Here is a 27,054-nt window from a genome sequence, read left to right as displayed (position 1 = left end):
CGGATTGCTCTCAGGTACAATATTACTAAAAATTCTGTCTTTAATATTAAAGAAAAATAGTTTATCCCACTTCTGATAAATTATTAAAGAAAAATAGTTTATCCCACTTCTGATAAATTAATATTGAGCTCTTCACTTCTCTGTCAGGATCCAGTGAAACTCAAACTTCAAATAAAGTGTAAGGCGTATCGGAGAAAATGCAATCAAAGACTTGTTTCCTTAACAAACTTTAATTCTGAACTGTTTTTCATACACAAAAATCTCCCCCTTTATAGGCGGGCTATTACAAAACTTGAGACCCTTCGTTGGGGTCGATATTATGCAAAAAACCAATTAAGACAGCTGCAGTTACCTAATCCTAAGAATGCACCAAAGTCCGCAACATCTGGACAATAATTCATAATCTACCAACTAGCATAAAATAAAGTTCGGTTCCTTTACACCCTCAATGTGGTGTAAATAAAGCAGAACGACACATACAGAAAAAAGCGGGGTAGCTAATTCGGGGTCAAACGCCGGGGTCATGCAGCTGTGTTATTTTCTTCTTAATTCTAATAAATATTGTAACATTAATATTTAAAAAAAGTGGAGATAAGGAACTGTTAATTATTTGGGGTTCGACAAATAATTAAATGGGGATAAATGTAAATAAAGTTTTATTTCAAACATGCAGAGCTAGCTGCTACAGTAACAATCCATCCATTTCCCTCAAGTGCCGGAAATATATATGCATATAAAGATGTAGGTATACAAGTATATAGGTTATAAGTATATATGTATGGATTACGTAAAATACTATGAGTGCAGTGCTAACTGCCCACACTCCCGTCCTTTGCCCTCTGGGCCACGTGTAGTCTTGTATTCGGGGCAGTCCCGCTCCAAATAGCAATGATGAGGTCACGGGGAGCACGTGTCATTCGATACGCCGAAATCCTAACAGAACAATAAATAGAAATCCTGGGGCGGGACGAAGAAAGGTTTCTAATCAAGAGGAAGACGCTTTATTAATCCAGACAGTAAGAGAATATCCTTTTTATTGCGTTGTGGACGCTGTGGGAGAAGCCAACATCCCAGGATCGACTCGTACTGCTTGAAGACGGGTAAAAGAAACAGACGTCCAGCGGCGAATTTGAAAACCAATTAAATTTCAGATTTATTCAATATAATTATTCTTAATTTCACAATCATGTGAATATAAATGATCTCTTAGATTATTTATATTTATATTACGACCGAGATAAACGTGTCCCACTTTATTTTGTCTACAACTGTAAAGTTGCACTAAGTGAGGGCTAAGGGCCAACACTAAGAAGAAAAAACGGAATTAATATAATAATAATATACAACACAAAATACATAATAAACTATAAATATTTTAATAGTAACCATAGAAAGAGTAAAATTTCAGACAGACTTACATTAGCGATTGGGTCTAGTTTAAACTTTATTGTCATTATGATTGACGTTTACTATCTATTCACTAAATTGGGAACTATTGGGTAATAATTTAAAAGTGCTAATGGCACGTTCGTTTCAAAAAATATTGTACGCGAAGACGTTTCGGCACATTCGCGCAAATGAAGCACTCATTCCTTGGTCGCTTGTGCGTCAAATAATGTGCTCATGTGCAAAAAATTTTTCTCGCATTCGGTTCATAAATATGTAACTATTTCAGAATGCTCAAAAAGGCGAAATCGACGATAGTGCGAGAAATCGACGTTCGCGCACTAGTGCTTCAAAATCGTCCAAAAAGCATTCGCACTAGTGCGCGAACGTCGATTTCGTGCAATACTATGCGGTCGCAAAAGTCATTTTGAAGGTAGTGAGTTCAAAAAATTTTGTTCTTAACTATTCTTATGTTTGCTAGAGACGAAAAAAAAACACAATCGGTTTGTGGGTTCGAAGAATTTGTGCCGTCAATATCCTGACGTACTATTTCGGACACGGAATCTTGGCCAACATTTTTTAGACATTTCTAAAAAAAGGATGTAAACCAATCATTAGTGTCATTAATAAATGATAGTTATTAAAAATCACTTTGAAGTTTTTTTATTGTGACATCAAAAGCAGGGAAATGGCATTATCAAATCAAAAGTTGGGTTATATTCAATAAAGGCCAGTTCACACATATTTGTCAGTTAAATGTCAGTTGTGGCCAAGATTTCGTGTCCGCAATAGTACGGTCGGTGGACAAATAAAACTGGGACACTTAAAATTTAATCTATGTAAATCAGACCATTGAATTGTCAATATATTTGTCAGTGTCTATATAATATGTCATACCAAAGTTAACCTATTTGTGATAAAGCCATAATTAAACGATGCAAATTTATAAATTTTGACTTATGTGATTGTCATTTTTGTCCCAGTTTTATTTGTCCACCGACTGTACGTCTGAATTAAAGTAAGTATTCAAAAAAAAACAAAAACAAAATAGGAAATAATTTCTTAAGCTACCTGTGTAAAGCGCGCTAAACCACCGTCATGCTGAAAACAAACAGATATATTACATTTCAGAATAAGTGGCATCGCGGCAGGCATTGGAAATTCAAATTTACGTTTGCCGCGAGACCCTTGCTTTATGTTCATTTTGATAGGTCCGCATGTCAGGCACTTTAGTGACGGAAATCAAACAATGTATCCAACGTTAAAAAAATAAATCATGGCCTCCCGTTACGCCAAAACAACGTGAACGGTGTTTAATCCTCTCCAAATCCTCTCGTTTCGCCCGAAATTCACATTTATCACAGCACAGCTTTCATTGGACAACATCTGCTGAGTGGTAAATTTTCTTATGTCGTTTTAAGCAGTGGTTCCATTTCGTTTTAAATTCGCATTTATCACAGTTATACCACTGGACGGCATCTGGTGAGAGATGATTTTTCTGATGTCGTTTTAAGTGGGAGGTTCGTTTCGTCTTAAATTTGCATGTATCACAACTATACCATTTAAGAGCATCTGCTGGCAGATGAGTCTTCTTATGACCTCTTAGGTAGCGGTTTTGTTTCGTTTTAAATTCGCACTTATCACAATTATACCACTGGATGGAATCTGCTGAGAGATGCGTTGCCTGATGGTTTTTAAGGTTGCTGTTATATTTCGATTTATATTCGCATTTATCACAGCTATACCAGTGGACAGCCTCTGCTGAGAGATGAATTTTCTTATGTCGATTTAGGGCGACGTCCCATTTGGTTTTAAATTCGCATTTATCACAATTATACCATTTGATAACATCTGCTGAGAGATGAATTGCCTTATGTTTTTTAAGGCTGCTGTTATATTTCGTTTTGTATTCACATTTATTACAGCTAAACCGCTGCACAGTATCTGCTGAGGGATGATTTTTCTTATGCCGTTTTATGGTGTCGTTCCATTTCGTCTTAAATTCGCACTTATCACAGCTATACCATTTAATAGCATCTGCTGAGAGATGAATTGCTTTATGTTGTTTAATATAGCTCTTATATTTCGTTTTGTATTTGCATTTATCACAGCTATAAAACTGGACTGCTGACAAATGATGTTTCTTAATGCAATGTTGTTTTAGGCAGCCGTTTCGATTCGTTTTAAATTCGCATTTATCACAATTATACCAGTGTACGGCATCTTCTGTATCAAAACATGAACTTTCCAAGTGTTTGATCCACAGTAAAACCGAATATGTTTCAAACGAGCACATTTGACAAATGTAGCTTTTCACTACAGTATCATTTTTTGATTCATTTTGCACACAATCAATGTCCTTTCTATGATATTCCTTGAAATGTTGCTTTAAGATGACAAAAAGATCGGTTTCAAAATTGCAGTCCTTGCAGTGATACTTTTCCAAATCCTTTCTTTCGCATCTGGATGATTCGAGTGGCAACCGGTGAAGTTTCGCGTGATTCACCATGTAGAAAGGTACTTTGGTCAGGTAAGAACATTTCTTGTAATTGTGAATCTTTCCGAAACCTTTCGGAATACTCTCGCTATATTCCAAATTTGGCATTTTGATCTGAAAAATTTAATTTCATGTCAATACAAAAAACTACTCAAACTAATTGCAAAATATACGGCTTGTATTATCCACTTGTAAATTTAGATTTCCTCAAATTATTGTACTATCGGTCGATCAAATTAATTTGTAATCGAGTCAACCATTAATCCGAAATCGTATGTCTTTACTTGAACTCCGCTTTCCAATTAATACAGAGTGAAACACAGATTAAGTCTTGACAGTTGGCATTTCAAGTAAACTAGTGATGTGCCACGCCATCAACCGGGTGAATACACCTGGTGCAATTGGAAATCTCAACATCTGCGAAAAGTTTTTCGAAAGAAGATTAAGCTAACGTGTTGAAATTTTTCTTTGACAGAAAGAAGTTCATTGAAACTGATATTCAATTAGTTGCAATTTTCCTGAATCTTAAGTCACACTGAAATTGTAGTTTATTTAACGAGTTTGTGTGTAAATTGGCCCACTCATGCCAAAAAAGGCCCAATTTACACACAAATGAGTTTAATACAAGGTTTTTTTGTTCGACGAGCCCCTTAAAGGCTCCAAATCGCTTAAAATCTTTAAAATTAACTTGACGTTTCGTTTTGACCAGTGGTGACATTTATCAAAATTCTCAAATTGTGACAGTGTCGAACAAAAAAAAAACTGTTTCTACCATGAGAGTGGTCAATCATAAAGGACTTATTCCTTTCCAAAAAGGAGTAGGTATATAGTAACAACGCGACTCAATCAAGATGTTGTTAAGAATTTTTTTTCGTATATTAAAGGCATGGGAGGCGCAAACGATCATCCTAGTCCGTTGGAGTTTCAGTACAGGTTGAGGTGGTTTATCCTTGGGAAACATTCGGCAGCAGTGTTTAGACAAAACAAAAATACAGAAGAAAACCACGAACCTTGTTTGCTTCAGCCGCTCGAAATGCCCAGAGAATTTCAGTCCATCAATGGGAATGGTCTTCCAAATGAGAGATTTATATTTAGGAAGTTATCTGAGAAAACAATCGCTCATTATGAAGTGATAGCCTGTTTAAGCAGAACACAGACGTATATTCGATTAAGGTCCGGTTTCTGGAAACATTTTATTTGGCCAGTTAGTTAACTCTCCGATAAATACAAAAATCTTGTAATGTGATTGGTCACTTTCTAGCGTTTCTATAGCAACGCTTGATTTAACCGGCCGTTAAGTTATCGGACCGTTCCAGAAACCGGTCCTATGAGAGTTAAATCGAAAAATCAGTTTCGAAAACTGCCGACGAAAGTTGAACACTAAAATGGCAAAAAATCACAAACAAAAAACTTTGAATTGCAGATTTTATTAGTTAACTTATTATAAATTGTTATTTCTACAAAGAAAATAAACTGTTTTTTACAGTTGTACCTTTAATTATTATCGTCCTCGAAATAGCTATTTACGTTACAAGACCGGTATAGTGCATTCATTTTAAATGTTGGGTTTTGTAATAAAACTTCCCTGCTTTGACACTTGTCCGAAACTCAGTGAATCTAAAACTGTGTTCAATATATTCGGGTCCAAAATTAAAGAACGGTGGGATCGAGATCAACTTTTGAAGACCAAGTGAAACCATTAACATTTGTTGCCAATACTGGTGAATCAACTAGTGAATTTGATTCAGATGACGATTAATTTTTTATTTGTTTACGTACCTATTTTATTATTTATTTTTTACTTTAAAAGATACATGTAATGGATACTTTACTAATTACTCTTATTTCTTTATTAAGTAATCTTATTTGTCAAATACATTATTTAAAATCAACAATCTCTTTACATTTTTTTGGTCACTGATCACAAAATGTGTTTTATTTTTTTTTTACTTGTGGATATTTTAACGTCTCTTTCTTTTGCTCGTCGATAAGATGGTGAAAGTATGACGTGGTACCAGTTTTATATAAACAGAGGGATTCCTACTTTACGGTACCGATACAATGAAAATTTGCCGCTTTCGTAATTTATGGTGTTTTGAGTTTACAACTTTACCCAACGTTTAAAATGAATGCCCTATAGTAACGTTTTTATGGACGAGCTAGTGAATTACGGGTCGAGCCCGATAGGGCGAGACTCGTAAACTAGCGAGGCCATAATGGGTCTACCGGTCGTGTGACGTACAATATTTTTTAGTATACTGTACTGAGACAATTATTTAAAAGAAAATAAATTTAAATAACAAAATTTGGATTTGAAAAAGATTGCTATGCCTTGTTACTATGATAACAAACGATTCATCAAAATTCAGTCTGTCGAAGTTTTTCATGTGATTTCTTTCATTTGCGCTAACTTCCTTTAATAAAATGAATTCTCACAATCGAACCGAAGCAGAAGTCAAGTTTTCTTCCCAGACCACCTTTTGGAGAAGGTAGATTGTGCTCGATCAAACTTATTGCTCCAAAAATCATCGGGAAGATAACGGGTGACTATTAAAATTTTCACTTGGAGTTGGCTTTGAACGAGTTTTTATTTTTTCTGTTACTTTAGACACACGGAAGAACGAACGACAAATGTCATTCAGTACAATTGAAACATAACCAAATTAAGAGAAAAAACATTTATTGAAATGTCAAACTTGTCAGTGTCTAAGGGGCAACGGAAAACAAAGAATGATCCATAGCCAACCCTAAGTGAAAATTTTAATAGTCACCCGTTATTTGACAGAGTACAAGTTGTTCTACAATTGGCGAATACGAAATAAAGTTGTTTGGATCGATCAAAGGGTAATGCTTGCCTTTAGTTAGAAAGCCATTTCAATGATATAAGTAATTATTGTACATTTAATTTTTATATAAATAAAAACCAATAAATCTGACAAATTATTTGACATTTCCTACCGGCCGTCGTGGAAAGTAAAACGGACTAGACCATAAACATGTGTCAACCGGACTCGTTGTCAAGGCACTAGACACCTGCTACCAGCACAGTATACTAAAAAATTAATAAAAAAATGTTGTTTCACAGTCTACGACTGGTTTACAAATCTATGAGGGGCACGATGACCAACTCAATACACCGGGACCAATGACTTCCGAATCACGAGATAGAATATAGCTTCTTTTTTTTTTAAATTTCGCCCTGGGTCGGAATCGAACCCACGACCCTCGCGTCCCTGAACCGAAACGGACTCCCTTAGGCTAAAATAAAATTTATTTTTCGTGTTTGTTTCCTGGGATATATAACCGGGAAAGGGGTATATAATTAAATATAAACTTTCCCGGTTATATACCTAACTTAACATCTGTCAAAGATAACCTCAAAATTTACAATAAATTAATGATTTTTAAGACTTTGCCTAAACGAACACGAAAAATGTTATTCAATATTCGTGCCCTGTCAGTTTTCAGGTATTCGGCCTGCTTTGCAGCACTTGGCTGACGCCTCGTGCTTCAAAATTCGGTCTCATACCTGAAAAGTGCTCTGACAGCGCACTTATATCGAAAATATCAATTGAATAAGGTAAAAATTTGAATGAGATTCGCTATTTGCAATAGTTGGGTGAACGCTGTGCATCTAACCTGACGTCATGTAGTGCTAGACAAGGACAGGTTATATGAGCGTTGACCACAGATATATAAAGTAAATAGAGGCGTAATACATATGGAGCTGCGCAAACAAAATTGAGGACTTCATGGAGGTATATGGGATGGAACGACGCATGCGCTTTATTTATATACGATACCACCATCTAACCACAAAGTGGCGGCAATTTGAGAATGTCAAAGAAAACGGCCGCTTGAACATCTGAACGTCCGCGTCTTTATATTTTCAACCTATTCTTAAAAGTAGACTTACGAAACAGAAATCCATGAAAATGTGTTTGCAACAGCAATAGCTCAAATATAATATAAATATATTTAAGAATGAAGGCCCTTGTCAGGGTTTTTAAAAATAATAAAACACGAGCGGTTTGATGATGTGTGCCTTCTAAAAACTCCACTCTTTATTGTTATGCAGAGACCCGATAATAAATTATTATCACCCAACTGGGGACTCGACACTTCAGTCATCACTCAACTCCTTCTCTGGACTGCGTCGGGGGTTAAAATAATCAAATGACATTATCCGGCGACGTTGATGGAAACTGTTCACATATAATTTTAGAATAATAATTATATTTTAAATGAAATAAAACTATACACTTAAAAATGCGCTCTTTATTTGCTCGGCTGTGTGTTGCAGAATAATCTTAAAACTGTCGAATTAATTTTTTAATTTTATTATATTTTAAGTGAAATAAAACTATACACTTCAAAATCCGCTCTTTATTTGCTCGGCTGTGTGTTGCAGAATAATCTTAAAACTGTCGAAGCTTATTTAGGGACACGATAATAATTATTATCACCTAGCTGGGAACTCGACACTTAATCACTCAACTCCTGGTCTGGACCTCATCGGGGGTTGAAATAAACAAATTCCACGCATTAAATCAAGTCCACAAAATGTTGACAATAACTTATAGTAGGTACATACTTAAGTCTAATATTTAACTAGATAAACATTGACTAAAAGGTCCCTGTTGCCTCGGCTGACAACGTTATCCCACGATGTTGATGGAAATGAAAAATGCTCACACACATATACATACTGTTAAAAACTGCAATTTTAAGTTAGTCTTTCTGCTGATCTGACTGCCTCCACGTGAGTGTTTGTGCTACGCGTATTGTGGTGTAACATTTTAACGTTGAAGTGTTTTCATTTTTGTGCCGTGTATGAAATTTTTGTAGCCTATTTAAAATAAAAACATTGAAAATGCCCAGAAGCTGTTTTGTTCTTTTTTGCAAGAACCGGGGCCAAATAAGTGGGATACGGTTTTTCAAGTAAGTACCTAGACAAAATATACGTCAAGTAATTTTGTATAATTGTATATTAATATGCAGTATGTCCCCGGATTGAGTTTACAAGAGGAAAAAAAAATTTTTTTGATTTTTCCTAAAAACTTCAGAGGAATAACGTTTTTTGCTTGATCTGAAACCCCATTTCCTTTATTAAAATCTCAGTACATATTGATAAACTGTATTCTTAAATTAACATTTTTTGTTAAAACGTGGAATTAATTTTTATGTTATAAATTTTATTACAATTGGCCTGGTTTTTTGACAACTTATTACTGTTTCAAAATGATGTCTTTAGAACAAAGAATTTATTTAATCCAATGTTGGACCGGTTTTTGTCACATAATTACAAAATGTAATGAAATTTTTCCCAACAGTTCTGTATGAGGCATGGGTGTTCAGAAGCTTAAACTTCGATACAGGGTTGAATTATGTACAGAAAACGGCGCATAGTTAATAGAATAGTTTTATATTCAATTATCATTTGATTTAAAAAAAAGGAAAATATTTTACTGCATTTTCTTTGATTTTAATGTTAAATCTTTCTCTGTTTTGAAAAAGACTTTTTAATAACAGAAATGGGGGTTTCAGATGAAGAAAAAAATGTTATTCCTCTGAAGTTTTTGCGTAAAATAAAACATATTTTTTTCCCTCTTGTAAACTCAATCCGGGGACATACTGTATAAAACCCTACTCATTGAAGTAGTTTTGTCATTTCTATAATTATTTTTATTATTTATCTGAATGCTTTTAGATTGTCTGATAAAAGACGAGAGTCGTGGTTGCGAGCATTAGGAAGGAACCCTGAAGAACAAGTTTCTAAACATAATGTTATTTGCTCTGAACATTTCACAAACGAAGATTTTTTAGAAACAGGGAAGTTAAAAGATGAAGCTGTGCCTTCTTTAAAATTAAAACCAGAGAGACCATCGTTTTTGCGAACTCCTTTACATGCAAGGTTTGAAAACTCTTAATAATGTGTAAATATGTGTTAATAATTTCATTATAGATTTTCTGAACCTTCTACCAGCGTGGCACCTGTTGTTGAGGATTTGGGAATTATTTCTATCATAAATGAGTCAGTCTGGCAAAATTGTTGTCCATCCATAACCATAATTGTTTTTTTCAGACCATCAACATCCAATCCCCTTGCTGCTATCACAAGCACTGTTACTTTAGAGGAAAGTCCAAAACTACAGAGAGCCTCTGCAAAAAGAGGTCGGGAAGATCGACAAACATCTTCCAGTGATTCGGTCGGATTACAAGGAAGTCCAAAGAAAAGGAGAAGATTGTTCAGAGTAGAACATTCTTATAAGTAATTTCCAATGTTTTAATGCGTTTATACTTAGTTCACTTCACTATTTGTTATATTTAGTTTTAGACCTCGGAAAGCTTTGATTAAAACAAAAGGTGAAACTTTTGCTTTAAGAAAAAAAATGAGAGTTGCAAATCAAAGGATTGGACGTCTGCAAAATAAAATCCGAAGTCTTGGTGGCCTTGTTCGACATTTGAGAAACAAAAAGTTTATCAATGATGAAGCTATGGCAACAATAGAAAAATCCTGTTCTGGGATACCTGCAGCAATAATAAACAGACTACTTTTCAATAAGCGTAAGATTTCCAGGAAAAGTTATAGCCCAGAGTTGCGAAGCTTTGCTATGACGTTAAGTTTTTATTCAACCAAGGCCTATGAGTACGTGAGAAGTACTTTTAAAATGGCGTTGCCATCACTTTCATCCATAAGGAATTGGATGAGCAATGTGGAGTGTTTGCCTGGATTTTCACAAACCTCATTTAATTTGATTACCAGCAAAGTAAATGAAAATCGAGAGGCAAATAAAAATACTATATGCTCATTAATGCTGGATGAAATTGCCATAAAAAAAGAAATAGATTTTATTGCTGGAAAAAGCTGGGGATATGTTGACTTTGGGAGTGGCATTACAGATGACAATATTGATTGTGCTACAGAAGCTCTTGTGTTAATGATTGTTGCTGTGGATGGCAGTTGGAAATTACCGATTGGTTATGTCCTAATTAAGTCATTAACAGGGGCTACTAAAGCAAACATAGTGAAAGAGGCTTTAGTAAAACTGCACGAAGTTGGTGTGACAATCACATCTGTCACATGTGATGGACCAAATGCCAACTTCACTATGATGACTAATTTAGGTGCAGAAGTAAATGATATTAATCATTTAAGGCCATATTTCAAGCACCCAGTAACAGATGAGAATGTTTATGTAATTTTGGATGCGTGTCATATGTTGAAACTTATAAGAAATTGTTGGGCAACTTGTAATGATTTGAATACATTACTTTTTCCGCCAAATATTTGAACCTGCGCAAAACGGTAACAAATGTGGTCGTGATCGTCATCGAATCGGAGGAGCCCTACGTTGTGATTTTCTTTTGGCGGAAAAGGTTCGGAATGCAAACGGTGAGGGTTCCAGTTGGAAGAGTGCCGCAAATAACAAAACACACATGTGAGGGACGCAAAATACCTTTTATTAAAAATGTCTGTAATAACTTTGATGAAAAAGAAATTGGAACGAATACAAAGGACAGAAATTAAGTTTAACGAAGTACAAGAAATTAACTAGTTGAGTACATCACAAAGATAAACGGCAAGATGAATGCAACAATATTTAAAATAACAGAAAAACGGGTACATGACAGACAAAATGACTGTTTAAAGCTTGCAAAACAAGTAAACAAATTATAAGGCAGTTATTACAGACAGGGACGGATGAAAAACCCTCTTCAAAAACCGTATCCCAGGTATTACTCATATTTTACAATTCGATTAATGACAAACAATGTTAAATTTGGAACTACGCGGTCAAGGTACGCCTTCGGGAGCTTAGAGCTGGAGGCAACAAACTTTCGGCCGCGAGGGGACTCAGAAGAATAATCTGAATCGGCTTGAGACCAGCGACGTTTCTAGATACTCAGGTTAGTAATGAACGTCGGGCTATTTCACCGACCAAGAAATAGTGACAAAGCGCCTCGGGGTTGTACGATGAGCTTCCCAAGCCGCTTCGAGCAGAGCTTGCTCCACCTTCCCCAACCAACCGGTTACCGACAAAAACCTAAGATCCCTAGAACCGCGACGGAGGTTTCACGTCAGCATCCCAAAGCCGCATCGAGCAGGACTTAGGTCCGCCTCCGCTAACGGCCGTAACCTAACCGTGGCCTCCCCAGGAATTTACTAGACAACCCCACGACTTCCTGATTGAAACCTAACTCCCATTGTGGCGCTCTTATAACATTTTACTTTAACTCTTCCGAAACCTAGCGGTGCTTAACAACAACATAAAGAAAAACCCGAGTTTAATTCAATCGAACAACGCGTAACATTAAACGATGCGAAAATTCAACACAAAAAAAGCGCAACACTAAACAATGATCAAATAAACAAAACAAAACGCAACATTAAACAAGGATAACATAAGCAAAAACAACAAACCACAACATTAAACAATGAGGAAATAAAAGAGAACAAAACGTGAAGTTAAATAACGATAAAATAGAACCACATTAAATAGCTCAAATATCAGTAAACAACATAAATCACGAATACCATAATCGCTGATAATGTTAAACAAAAAGATGGCGGGTCGAGTGCCGTTAAAATAAAATGTTAGTGAAAGAAACAAAATGGACGCTCGCGGTACGGACGACGGCTCCGAATTTCCGAAATTACAAGATTACAAAAAATGAACCTCCCGGGAAAAAAACTTAGGGATAACGCTTAAAATTAACAAATGGGCGCTTCTTAAAGAAACAGCATGCAACAAAATGAAATCTACAACATACCCTTACCACGTGGTCCTGGTGCCAAAACAAAACACAAAAAAAAAGGCAACGAAAGTGGGATAAATTACCCAGGTGAATTAAAAACGTTGAATTCTTTACGGGGACACAAAATATCTACCCGGAACGGTAGTGGAATTGTTCAGGTTTAACTTACAAATTTGAGAAACTTGGATCGCTCTTCGCAAGGTGTGTTCGTTTCGAAAAACTAAACAAAAGTGAGCTACCCCCGTCAACCACCCGCGCGAGCCCGTTTCACCCCCCGCTATATTTCCGCTCGTAGTGCCTAGTCTAGCCGCTAGTACCTTCACATTTGGCGCGCTGTTGTGGCGGTACCGGAAATTTAAATTTAAATTTTAAACTGGGTCACTACAAACTCTTGAAACAATTTATGATGAGGATGGAGGGCTAATCGAGTTTCATTTCCTAAAAAAACTGCATGAAGTGCAAGAGCAAGAAATGCTTCACTTTGGCAACAAACTAAGGAAAGTACACTTACAGTGGCAACGCCAGAAGATGAAAGTAAGTATGTGCTAGATATATCACTGCAGGTCGTTATATGTCCATTTACATGTTCCAGGTGAATTTAGCTGCTATTACATTCAATAGCATACTTAAAAGGGCTTAGAAATAAACAAAGTGTGCCCCTGTATCAAACACAATATAAAACTCCAATTAAAGGCTTAATAATTACTATTGAGTCTCTATTAGGTATATACGACAAATTTGTCAATACAGAAAATGCTTCTTTAAAATATCTCCTGACATACAAATTTTCTCAGGATCACTTGGAATTGTTTTTCTGTAGCATTCGGTGAGTTCTTAATTGTTTTTTAATGTTTATTTACCATAACACCAAAATTCGTGTTCCAGAGCAAGAAACGGCTGGAATAATAATCCCACTGCGTTTCAATTCTACCACACGTATAAAAGATTATTAGTCCGACATGACCTTAGAGCCTTAAAAGGCAACTGCACAATGCAAGATGAAACATCTATGTTAACACAAACAATCACCAGCTCTTTGAATCGTGAAGTTCAAAATATATCGTTAGATGATATTCACATAATCAAAAAGTATGGGCTGGATGTGCGAGATTTAGAAATTGGGGAACATGATTATGCAATTCCTCAATTGCCCGAGTTGTCACTTCTCACCCAAAATGTTGTGGGATATATAGCGGGATTTGTAGTCAGGATGATTAAGCGACATATTAAATGTGACGAATGTGTCATTGCTTTGCATTCTGTTGCTTCATCATCGTCAACTATGGATGATGCTTTATTGCTATTTGAGCAAAAGGATCGTGGAGGACTCATAAAACCGTCTGATGACCTTCTTTCAGCTCTTTTAACAACCGAAAAGTTTATTAAAAAATTCCTTATCATCTCCGATCAAAAACTACCAAATGATAATAATTTTTATAACACATTTAGCCATTTAATGGCCATGAAAATATTTGGCGAAAACAAATTATTTTTCTCCTTAGCAGAGCATGTTGATAATTGTTCTATTTTAGAAGAAAACCACATAATGAGGTTACTAAAAGTTGCGGTTTTATGCTATACAAAAATACGACTCTTTCATGTGGCAAAAAAACAACACAAAAAATCAGGGGAGAATTGATTAGAAAACAACTATCAAAACTAATTTTATTCTCCCATCAATAATAACTTTTTTTAACTATTAAAAGAATCAATAACATATAATCAGACGATTCAAAATCAAAGAAATTTCTTTTTGAGAGGATTTCCCTTGTTATTCAACGTGGGAACGCTGGAAGCATTCGGGGCACTTTTCCAGATTCCGCATTATTATCGGAAATTTTTGTATGTAAAACAAAATTTTATGTATGTACTTGCTTAAGTTTATTAATCAATAATATTTATTCTTTTCTTTGTTAATTATTATAATAAATTCTTATAAGTACCTTGTTGTTTATGCTAAATAAAAAATATTTTCGAATGGGACTTGATTATTTCATATTAATATCGTGGCCTCCTACGTATTTAAAACAATCGTGAACGGCTTATCATTAATATCGTGGAACCCGGTCCTAGCTGAACTTGTCAAATTCTCACATTTTTATAATTTCATTATTTGGTGAATTTATTTATAAAAAAAAAAAAAAAATAGAAGGGCCAAAAATTGTGGGTTCGGACCTGTTCAAAGTATAAAATTTGAAGAAGTCGGTCCTGTCTTGCATCATTGCGCAAACTCTGTGTCCTCCTGCGCACTTGCTATTAATCACAAATTTCATGCATGGCTTTGATCTTTGATCCTCTATTTACTTTATATATCTCTGTGGCGTTGACATACCTACCGGTGTAAGTGTATCTGGTGTTAGGTTAGATTGTTTTCAGATTATGATTATATTTTCTGAATAGGTACAGTCGCGAGCAATAAATTTTGGTCGTCAAGGTCATTCTTTGATGCAATGGAAAATGCTCCATTGTAAAACAGTCGTAAATATCATAACCTATCATAATGTTGTATGACATTAATTGTCATTTTTTTTCAAATTTTTTTGACATGGGCATAATCAAGCAGGGAATTTTTTTAAATTTGTGACAGTAACCAAATTTTGAAATGACATTGACGACCAAAATTTATTGCTCGCGACAGTACATTGTTGTCGGATCTCTTTAATCCTGGTCCTTTTTAAATTCGAGGTTAGCATCGTTTAATGGAAATTTTTTTTTCGTAACAAAATTATTTTGGAAATTTTGACTTTTCCTTTGACGGAAATTAAAATTATTTTTTTGTTCTACGCTGTCAGAATTTGAGAATTTTCTCCTGTGTGAACGGATTTTGATAAATGTCACATCTTGTGTCTCGTCGAACAAAAAAACGTTGTATTCAACTCGTTCTTGTTTAAATTGGACTTTTTTTGGCAATCGTGGACCTTTAAAACGCTCGTTTCACTCGCGTTTTAAACTGGCCCACTCATGCAAAAAAAGCCCAATTTACACACGAACTCATTAAATAAATAACTATTTAGACACTTAATTAATCATTTAGTTTCTTGTGGATATTAAAAATAATAAATCTGGTAATGCGGTGGTAAGAAAATGTCGAACAGACACTGACAAGAAAAAAAAAGTTGAATCCGTTGCATCACTGAATCAGTTAGTCCAACATGAAAAGAAAAAATCATGGCCATAACTTTCCGACTCTAACGAAATTTAAATGCAACCAGTAATACATTATTCAGTGATAACTTGATACATTTATTTACTATTAAATCTGGACGCTACTGACAATCACTTGACAGTTCTTTTCTGTATAATTTTGAAATGTTTTTTGTTAATTAAAATGTGCTCCAATGACGAAAGGACTGATATATGAGTCAGTTCCTTAAATAAAAAAAAATGTTGATCACTGCCATTTTAAAATTTTTATAATTGAGACTTTTGTGAGGGGTGTCCCAACCATAGGAAAATGTAAAATTATTCGTGTTTTTGAATTAAGTTATGAATAGGAAACGTATTACTGGCTGTATTCAAAATTTGTTAGGGTCGGAAAGTTATGTCAATCAGTCTGTACAGTCGAATGCAAAACTTATTCATTTCTGTCAGAATTTTGTAATTTACATTGTGTAATCAAGGCTTATTGTCATCAAAAAGTGAAAAATAATTTAAACGTCAATTAGTAGCATCATCGCCGTGCCAATGTCACAATTAACGTCAAATAAATAATGTAAAAGTTAGGATCGGTTTACAATTGAGTATTTCAAAGTTTGTCAAAAAATGACATTGACGACCAAAACGTTTTGCATTTGACTGTATATTAAAATAATAATAATTATAAAAACAGAAATTTATTCACCACACATTAATATAAGTATATAAAACAAAAAAGAAAGAAACAGGGTTGGTGTACAATTCCATTGATAACGCAGAAGTCCGTTTTTCTACACCAAGCCTGCTAACAAAAATTAAATAGGACAACACGTACTACCTATTGGGAGCACGGAATTTCGGGCAGACTTGAAATTTGACTGACATAAAATGTGAAATAGGCTTTAGGTGCTAGACGTATTAATAACCTCATTTTAATATCAACTATTGTCTCATATCATTTTGCAAATTGCATTCATCAATTCTGAAAAGCTGCAAGTGCTTAGATGTGATTTTCTGAGAACTAAACTGTTTTTTTTATTAAACTTTGGAAATCAATAACTAAAATGTAAAATAATTGTGCATAATTGTGACAGTTTATTTTGAAGTTCCGTCAAAATTAATTATTATGACATTTATGACAATAAAGCTTAGACTACATTGGGTTTTTTTAAATGACATGTAAATTGTTGCCCGAAATTCCATGCTCGCCATAGTACAGTTACGATCACGGAATTTCGTCAGTTATTCTGTCAATACGAAAAAAATTGTGTAGCCTAAGCTTTATTGTCATTATGACTGACAGCTACTGTCAGTTGAATGACAACGACTGACGAAATTCCGTGATCGTGACTGTACCTATTGTTTTAGATAATCTTTTCTCCTCGACATACATATTCACTAAAATAATTTATTTCTTTATTAGATTTATGTTGGATATTTTGTACCATTTTAAATTGTTTCTGTACTTTGTTTTGAAATTACATTCGTCACACTGAAACCACCTGACACTGATCTATATTGTTTGGAAATACTACGAACAGTTCTTATTTGAATCTTTGTTCAACGATGTTTTAGGTAGTTTTCTTGGTTTTTGACAAACCAAACGTTTATGTCGTTTTAAGTTGGGGTTCCATTTCGTCTTAAAATCGCACTTGTCACAGCTATACCATTGAACAACTGAGGGATGAACAATTGTCTTATGGCGTTTTAAGTGGCACTTCAGTCTTGATTTAAATTTGCACTCATCACAGCTATACCACTGGATGGCATCTGCTGAGATATGGTTAATTACGTTATGTTCTTTAATGCTTCCCCTACATTTCGCTTTGTATTCGCATTTATCACAGCCATACCACTTGACCGCATCTGCTGAGAGATGAATTTTCTTATGTTGTTTTAGATAGCTGTTTGCTTTCGTTTTATATTCGCACTTATCACAACTAACAGTATCTGCTGACAGATGAGTTATCTGATGTTTTTTTAGGTTGGTCTTTGTCTTCGTCTTAAATTCGCACTTATCACAGCTATACCACTGAACAGCATCTGCTGAGAGATGAACTAACTTATGTCGTTTTAAGGCGTAATTTTGTTTTGTCTTAAATTCGCACTTATCACAACTATACCATTTAAAAGCATCTGCTGAGAGATGAATTAACTTATGTCGTTTTAAGTCGTAATTTCGTTTTGTCTTAAATTCGCACTTATCACAACTATACCATTTAACAGCATCTGCTGACAGATGATTTTTCTTATGGTCTGTTAGGTAGCGGTTTTGTTTCGTTTTAAATTCGCACTTATCACAATTATACCACTGGATGGCATCTGCTGACAGATGAATTGCGTTATGTTTTTTAAGGTTGCCGTTATATTTCGTTTTGTATTTGCATTTATCACAGCTATAACACTGGACAGCAACTGCTGACAGATGATGTTTTTTATGTTGTTTTAGGCAACCGTTTCGTTTCGTTTTAATTTCGCATTTATCACAATCATACCAGTGGATTGCATCTTCTATATCAAAACATGAACTTTCCAAGTGTTTGATCCACAGTAAAACAGAATATGTTTCAAACGGGCACTTTTGACAAATGTAGCTTTTCACTACAGTGTCACTTTTTGGTTGATCTTGCACACAATTACTATCCTTTCTATGATATTCTTTGAGATGTTGCTTTAAGATTACAACAAGATCGGTTTCAAAATTGCAGTCCTTGCAGTAGTACTTTTCCAAATCGTTTGTTTCGCATCTGGATGATTCGAGTGGCAACCGGAGACGTTTCGCGTGATTCACCATGTCGAAAAGTGATTTGGTCACGTAAGGACATGTCTTGGAATTGTGAATCTTTCCGTGGCCACATTTCGGGATACTCTCGCTATATTCAAAATTTGACATTTTGATCTGAAAAATTTAATTTCATTTCAATGCAGGAAACTACTCTCGTGTCAAAAAGGAATTACTCCCTAGGATTTAGGGATATTCGTTACTAGGTTGCCATAAATTTGGTTAGGTTGGGGGCTATGTGGTTTCTGGTGACAAACAAAAGATATCCCAAAAATGTAAGGCAGCAAATTAATTGTAACAGTTGCAAATGACTAATTTCCCGCTAAGTGCTTTCGTTTCACAATTAATTTCAGTTACTGGCGGCATATTTATTTGGATTTAATCTCTCAATTCAAAGTAACCAACCTTAGCCATTCAAAATAACTTTTGATAATTCTAGTTACACACAACATGAAAAACGTTATTTCCCTAAAAGTTCGAATTCTAGGGAGTAATTCATTTTTGACACGAGAGTAGTCAAAATACTTGCAAAATACACAAGTTCTTGTCTTATCGACTTGTAAATTTTGATTTGCTTAATCTATTGCACTATCGGATGATCAAATTAATTTGTAATCGAGTCATCCATGAATCCGAAATCGTATGTTGTTACTTGAACTCCACGCTTCAATAAACATAGGGGTGCGTTCATAAACGAAAAAGCGTATGAAGCACAGACAATTAAACTATAGTAAGACGTCGCATTGCTACCCAATTTTTGGAAACGCGATTCCAGCGCGGCTCGAGCATTTGGCCGAACTAATTTTATAGACATGTTTGATGGAGTTGTTAAATTTTTCCTCTTTTTTTTTAATTTCAAATGTAAAATGTCTTTAAAATATACGTTTTATTAATTATGTAATAAAAAAAAAAGAGTGTGTGCTTAAGACCGCACGACAGAAGTGAAATAGTATATTAAGTATTAAGAACGGTAATGACAATGTACCGATCGAAGACAATCACAACTCTTCTGTTTATATTTTAGTTTAAATTTTGACTTGTCATGCTCCTTGTAAAGAGTAAAAATATGTTGAATATCCGTATTTTGGGCAAATAAGCATTTTTGACATTCACCACAATCATTTTTAAATTTAGAAATTAAGAAACCCCCTACATATGACACTGGCTGCAAGTCAAATTTATCGTTAAAAGTGATATTGTTTTCCACCACAGAAACATTGCAAGATAATTCGTTTCATTTTCTTGTACTTCAGATTCCACTTTTAATTTACCGACAGATAAAAATGCCTCAAATTATCCAAATGATTAGTTGCATCGTCTTCACAATTTTCTCCATAGTATCCAAATATTTGTACTCTTTTTGTTACCGGGGGCACACACTATTGTTTGGTTTCTTTTTGTTTTGAAACTAAAAGTATAACTTTATTAAGGAGTCAGTTTCACTATCAAATTTTTACCTTTCTAAATTACGTAGCACATTTACAAACTGCCCAAAAAGTTGAAATTTTTTTATTTTTTCCCTTTCTTTACTGTTTTCTTATTGACAACTTTTCAATACTGAAAACGTTGGATATGTATTATAATTACTTAATTTTTTTATTTTATTATAATTACTTAGATAATAATTTAATAAATGCAACTAATTCCTACCTTTTTATTCATAGAAAGTCTCATATCTTTGATATATTTTTATTTTTTCAGAAAAGTGTCGTAGGTATTTGACAAATATTTTTGACTGTTTTAAGTACAACGGTCATAATCGAAATTTTAGTAATAAATACGATAGAGTGGTTTGACCAAATGCGTGCGGAGCAGCACTGTCGAAGCTATTCCAACATTATTATATGGGATTGAAGTGTCTTACTATAGTTTAATTGTCTGTGGTATGGAGTGCGCCCAGAGTGAGCCCACAGGTGCGCATGGCCGCGACATACAACGTGAGCAAAAAGGACTGTTTAAAAGTTGGCAGTACATATTGATTTTTACTTTCAAATGGTATATTTTACCGAGATATCAAAAATTATCTTGATCATGAATTTTCAAATAATTGTCGAAGGTAGATCGTGCATTTGTGTCAATCATTTTTTGAATGTCAAAATCTGTCAAACAGTTTTTGAATGATAGGTTTCAGTTGGTACTATTGCGGGCAAAAAAAGTGGGACATCAAATTTCTGTCAGTTTTGAAAAATTCGATGTACCTAGTTCAAGCTTTATTGTAATTTTTTTTGACACTATTCTAGCTGACAGTTTAAAAATTTATTTTATACTCCTATTTTCCTTTTCCAAATGCCCTCTTCTTTTGATAAAGGTAGATTTTGATTGGGACTTTGCATTAAATAAATATTCACTACGTGCTTACTTACAATCATTCCCTACGACCTACAATACGTAATGACAACGTCAATCAATTCAAAGTAGCACAGCCATCGAGCCATCTCTACTTACAAGCCGTGAAGTTAAAATTGGCAACACCGCTTAGTCGCCTTCAAGTGGGTCTACGCGCCAGGCCGCTCAAAGCGCATTATCTAGTTAATTAGTTTTTTGGTTGGTAATTTTTTTTAAATTTCATATAGTAATGTAATTAATAAAGGATGGATAAAAGGGAAACGTATAAAAAATAGTAGTTTATTTAACGAGTTTGCGTGTAAATTGGTCCTTTTTTGGCATGAGTGGGCCAGTTTAAAACGCGAGTGAAACGCGTTTTAAAGGGCCACGAGTGCCAAAAAAGGACAAATTTACACACGAACGAGTTGAATACAACGTTTTTTTGTTCGACTAGCCTCTTAAAGGCTCAAAATTCGCTTAAAATCTCTAAAATTAAATTGACGTTTCGTTTTGACAAGTTGTGACATTTATCGAAATCCGTTCACACAAGAGAAAATTCTCAAATTCTGACAGTGTCGAACAAAAAACATTATTAAGATTTCAACGATTTTAATACTTAGTACACTTCTGTTCACTGAAAAAGCATACACGAATATTCTGCTTGTGTAAATCAGATTTACCTTTTACCTGATGTCACTGTCGTTGTCAGTGGCAGATAATTGAAATAATTCGATTTCAGTCAGTAAAGCCCCTCTAATGTTACTGTAATCAACATTACAAGTATTATTCTTTATTTTCAAGGTTTATTGTGGGTTCTTTTAAGTCTCGTAAAATCAAAATTCATTTGTAAATTCTTACCTGATACCTCTTAATATGGGTAAACATGGAAACAAACTCAAGTAAATTTACACTGCTAAAAAATTTCTAAAATCTCTCTCAAGACTTGTATGCTTTTTCCGTGAACAGAAGTGTACATATTCGCTAATTATTCAAAGTGGTAAGTTTTTTCTTTGTAGGTACTACGTTTTTCATGTTGACGTATATTTTTTCACATGGTGTTCCACATTCGCATTCAACACTAAAATCAACATAAAGTTTATCTGATTTTATACTTTTAATTGCTAATGTGGTTAATACTCGTACTTTTTGATGATTCTTTTTGCTCAAGAATTGTTAAATACTTCTTCAGCACCAATTTATCTCACTGTTTTTGATTCAAACTCACAAAAACACTATCCGGTTGTTGCCGGATCTCTTTTAATCCTGGTTCTTTTTAAATTGCAGGTTAGGATCGTTTAGTAGAAATTTTTTTCGTAACAAAATTATTTTGGGAATTATGACTTTTCCTTTGACGGAAATTAAAATTATTTTTACACACTTAATTAATCATTTAGTTTCTTGCGGATATTGAAAATAATAAATCTGGCAATGCGGTGGCAAGAAAATGTCGAACAGACACCGACAAGAAAAAAAAGTTGAATCCGTTGCATCACTGAATCAGTTAGTCCAACATGAAAAGAAAAAATCATAGCCAACTCGGTCCCAAAATGATCGTGAATGCCAAATACAGACTGATTCACATAACTTTCCGACCCTAACGAAATTTAAATGCAACCAGTAATACGATATTCAGTGAAAACTTGACATCTTTATTTACTTATTTACTATTAAATCTGGACACTCCTGGCATTAGTGACACTTGACAGTTCTTTTCTGTATAATTTTGAAATGTTTTTTTGTTAATTAAAATGTGCTCCAATGACGAAAGGACTGATATGAGTCAGTTCATTAAATAAAAAAAAATGTTGATCACTGGCATTTTTAAATTTTTATAATTGAGACTTTTGTGAGGGGTGTCCCAACCATACAAAAATGTAAAATTATCCGTCTTTTTGAATCAAGTTATGAATGGAAAACGTATTACTGGCTGTTAGGGTCGGAAAGTTATGTGAATCAGTCTGCACAGACGAATGCAAAACGTTTTGGTCGTCAATGTCACTAAAAAATTATTCGTTTCTGTCAGAATTTTGTAATTTACACTCTGTAATCAAGGCTTATTGTCATCAAAAAGTGAAAAATAATTTAAGCGTCAATTAGTAGCATCATCGCCGTGCCAATGTCACAATTAACGTCAAATAAATAATGTAAAAGTTAAGATCGATTTACAATTGAGTATTTCAGTTTGTCAAAAAATGATATTGACGACCAAAACGTTTTGCATTTGACTGTATATTAAAATAATAATAATTATAAAAACAGAAATTTATTCACCACACATTAATATAAGTATACAAAACAAAAAAGAAAGAAACAGGGTTAGTGTACAATTCCATTAATAACGCAGAAGTTCGTTTTTCTACACCAAGCCTGCTAACAAAAATTAAATAGGACAACACGTACTATTGGGGACAAAATACTTTAGTCGTCATTCTTCTGTCACTTCAAAACAAATTAATGTAAACCAAGCATTAACGTCAAGTCAATAGTGATGACACTTTCAAATTATTGACTTTTCTCTTGTCAAAAATATGGCACCTTCCACCATTCAAAAATTTAGAATCATCTCCCTTGTTTCTGGGGGATTGTCCATGGGCCAAATTGCCTTTTGGAAACCTTTTCAATTTTTCCTCCTAGGAATATCTCCTTCAGTTGTCCATTTTTCGGTATTTAACATTTTGCAATGATGAGTTTGACAGTGACAGTGGTTGACAGTAGTAAAAAATAAGGTTAACCGTCCTAATGCTTGCTTTACAACTTTATGTCAGTCAACTGACTTTGACGACCAAAGTAATTTGTCCCCAATAGTACAGTTACGACCACGGAATTTCGTCCGTTATTTTACTGTCAATTCGAAAAAAAATGTGTAGCCTAAGCTTCATTGTCATTATGACTGACATTTCAAATTTTTGTTACAGAAATTCTGTCACGTACAATAAAAATGATTGACAAATTGACATCCATGTCAAAAATTCTAAAGTGGGGTTAAAAATATATAAAACCTGGTTTACCGCTATTGTCAGTTGAATGACAACATCTGACGAAATTCCGTGATCGTGACTGTACCTATTGTTTTAGATAATCTTTTCTCCTCGACATACATATTCACTAAAATAATTTTATTTCTTTATTAGATTTATGTTGGATATTGTGTACAATTTTAAATTGTCTCTGTCCTTTGTTTTGAAATTACATTCGTCACACTGAAACCACCTGACACTATATTGGTTGGAAATACTACGAACAGTTCTTATTTGAATCTTTGTTCAACGATGTTTTAGGTAGTTCTCTTGGTTTTTGACAAACCAGACGTTTATGTCGTTTTAAGTGGGCGTTCCGTTTCGTCTTAAAATCGCACTTGTCACAGCTATAGCATTGAACAGCATCAGCTGAGGGATGAACAACTGTCTTATGGCGTTTTAAGCTGTAGCTCCGTATCGTCTTAAATTCGCACTCATCACAGGTATACCACTGGATGGCATCTGTTGAGAGATGGTTAACTATGTTATGTCCTTTTATGTTTCCCCTATATTTCGTTTTGTATTCGCACTTATCGCAGCTATACCACTTGACCGCATCTGGTGAGAGATGAATTTTCTTATGTTGTTTTAGATGGCTGTTTGTTTTCGTTTTAAATTCGCACTTATCACAACTAACAGTATCTGCTGACAGATGAGTTATCTGATGTTGTTTTAGGTTGGTCTTTGTTTTCGTCTTATAATCGCACTTATTACAGCTATACCACTGAACAGCATCTGCTGAGAGATGAACTAACTTATGTTGTCTTAAGTGGTGGCTCCGTATCGTCTTAAATTCGCACTTATCACACCTGAACCTTTTAACAATATCTGCTGACAGATGAGTTATCTGATGTTGTTTTAGGTTGCTCTTTATCTTCGTCTTATATTCGCACTTATCACAGATATACCACTGAATAGCATCTGCTGAGAGATGAATTAACTCATGTTGTTTTAAGTTTTCCCTCCGTTTCGTCTTAAATTCGCACTTATCACAGCTGAACCTTTTAACAATATCTGCTGACAGATGAATTTTCTGATGTTTTTTTAGGTAGTCCTTTAGTTTCGCTTTAAATTCACATTTATCACAGCTATACCACTGGACAGCATCTGCTGAGAGATGAAGTTTCTTATGTTGTTTAAGGTGGCTGTTATATTTCGCTTTGTATTCGCATTTATCACAGCTATACCACTGGACAGCATCTGCTGAAAGATGAATTTTCTTATGTCGATTTAGGACGTCCTTCCATTTCGTTTTAAATTTGCAATTATCACAATTATACCACTGAACAGCATCTGCTGAGAGATGAATTATCTTATGTTGTTTTAAGTCGTAATTTCGTTTTGTCTTAAATTCGCACTTACCACAACTATACCATTTAACAGCATCTGCTGACAGATGATTTTTCTTATGCTCTGTTAGGTAGCGGTTTCGTTTCGTTTTAAATTCGCATTTATCACAATTATACCAGTGTACGGCATCTTCTGTATCAAAACATGAACTTTCCAAGTGTTTGATCCACAGTAAAACAGAATATGTTTCAAACGGGCACTTTTGACAAATGTAGCTTTTCACTACAGTGTCACTTTTTGGTTGATCTTGCACACAATTACTATCCTTTCTATGATATTCTTTGAGATGTTGCTTTAAGATTACAACAAGATCGGTTTCAAAATTGCAGTCCTTGCAGTAGTACTTTTCCAAATCGTTTGTTTCGCATCTGGATGATTCGAGTGGCAACCGGAGACGTTTCGCGTGATTCACCACGTCGAAAAGTGATTTGGTCAGGTAAGGACATCTCTTGGAATTGTGAATCTTTCCGTGGCCACATTTCGGGATACTCTCGCTATATTCCAAATTTGACATTTTTCTCTGAAAAATTTAATTTCATTTCAATGCAAGAAACTACTTAAAATACTTGCAAAATACACAAGTTCTTGTCTTATCTACTTGTACATTTTGATTTGCTTAATCTATAGCACTATCGGATGATCAAATTAATTTCTAATCGAGTCATCCATGAATCCGAAATCTTATGTCGTTATTTGAACTCCACGCTTCAATAAACACAGGGGTGCGTTCATAAACGAAAAAGCGGTATGAAGCACAGACAATTAAACTATAGTATAGTCCTCCAAAATTGCTTAGAGCTCATAAAATTTTAGGGGTATAACGAACCATTATAAAAATATCAACTTATCTCAAATGGTTTGTTACGGGATTAACAAACCGCCCAAGTGAACAGCTGCAGACCCTTTGCGTTAGAGAGAGAGGAACCGTTGTTCTTTTCAGAAAAATAAAATTATTCTTGTAGTTTGAGGGTTGAGCCACAATAGTCGGTTTAAAATAAGTTAATATTTTTATCTACGATCACGTAAAAAGTAGGCACTTTTAGCACTAAAAATCGTTGTCAAAGTTGACGTTTAGAGAAACCAACGGAATCGTTCTCTAAAAGTTTTAGAGCACCATTTTTCGCTTTTATGGCACAGAACTGTCAGAATACAACAATCGAATTTGTTGGAAACATTGTTCAGGTTGCTAAACGACGTGGTTCTCAAACGACTTTGGTTATTCATGAAATATTGAACCAATGAATTATTTTATACAAATTTATGTTGAAACCGGTGTGATGATCTCACGATCGTAGATAAAATGTTGTAAGACATACCTACGTGTAAAAAGTTCCTTTGTTGCACTCACATCTTTTAAAATACTCCCTCGTACCTCGGTCGTATTTTAAACCCGTTCGTGCAATAAAGGATAACGTTTTACACTTATATCTTAAATAACTATTATAATAGCTCAGTACACCCCTAAAATTTTATGAGCTCTTAGCTACTTTGGAGGACTATAAGACGTCGCATTGCTACCCAATTTTTGGAAACGCGATTCCAGCGCGGCTCGAGCATTTGGCCGAACTAATTTTATATGCATGCTTGATGGAGTTGTTAAATTTTTCCTCTTTTTTTTATTTCAAATGTAAAATATACGTTTTATTAATTGTATAATAAAAAAAAACAGTGTGCTTAAGACCGCACGACAGAAGTGAAATAGTATATTAAGTATTAAGAACGGTAATGACAATGTACCGATCCAAGACAATCACAACTCTTCTGTTTATATTTTAGTTTCAATTTTGACTTGTCATGCTCCT

The 27,054-nt window shown here is 34.5% G+C and overlaps 1 protein-coding gene and 1 long non-coding RNA gene across 4 annotated transcripts in view; one reads left to right on the top strand and one right to left on the bottom strand.

Annotated features, from left to right (window-relative positions):
- Positions 1 to 218: 218 nt before the first annotated feature.
- The window catches only part of LOC138131878 (zinc finger protein 43-like), a 107,715-nt gene continuing 80,879 nt past the window's right edge, over positions 219 to 27,054 (bottom strand). The window contains exon 2 of one of the 3 annotated variants that reach the window (XM_069049142.1): positions 219 to 3,997. In XM_069049142.1, coding sequence (XP_068905243.1) covers positions 2,759 to 3,997 — 1,239 coding nt within the window. In that variant the 3' untranslated portion in view covers positions 219 to 2,758. Of the gene's footprint in view, positions 3,998 to 16,444; positions 18,678 to 19,942; positions 25,773 to 27,054 lie in introns of those variants that run through there. The other 2 variants (XM_069049137.1, XM_069049136.1) reach the window with 2 other exon arrangements.
- Positions 9,610 to 12,016, top strand: LOC138131901 (uncharacterized). The gene is made up of 3 exons (XR_011159944.1): positions 9,610 to 9,797; positions 9,849 to 9,917; positions 9,969 to 12,016. It is a non-coding gene; the product is annotated as an uncharacterized lncRNA (long non-coding RNA).

Source organism: Tenebrio molitor, chromosome 5 (genome assembly GCF_963966145.1).
Source record: "Tenebrio molitor chromosome 5, icTenMoli1.1, whole genome shotgun sequence".
Lineage (NCBI taxonomy): Eukaryota > Metazoa > Arthropoda > Insecta > Coleoptera > Tenebrionidae > Tenebrio > Tenebrio molitor.
Note: the sequence above shows the minus strand (reverse complement) of the source record. Positions and strands in the feature narration are given on the sequence as shown.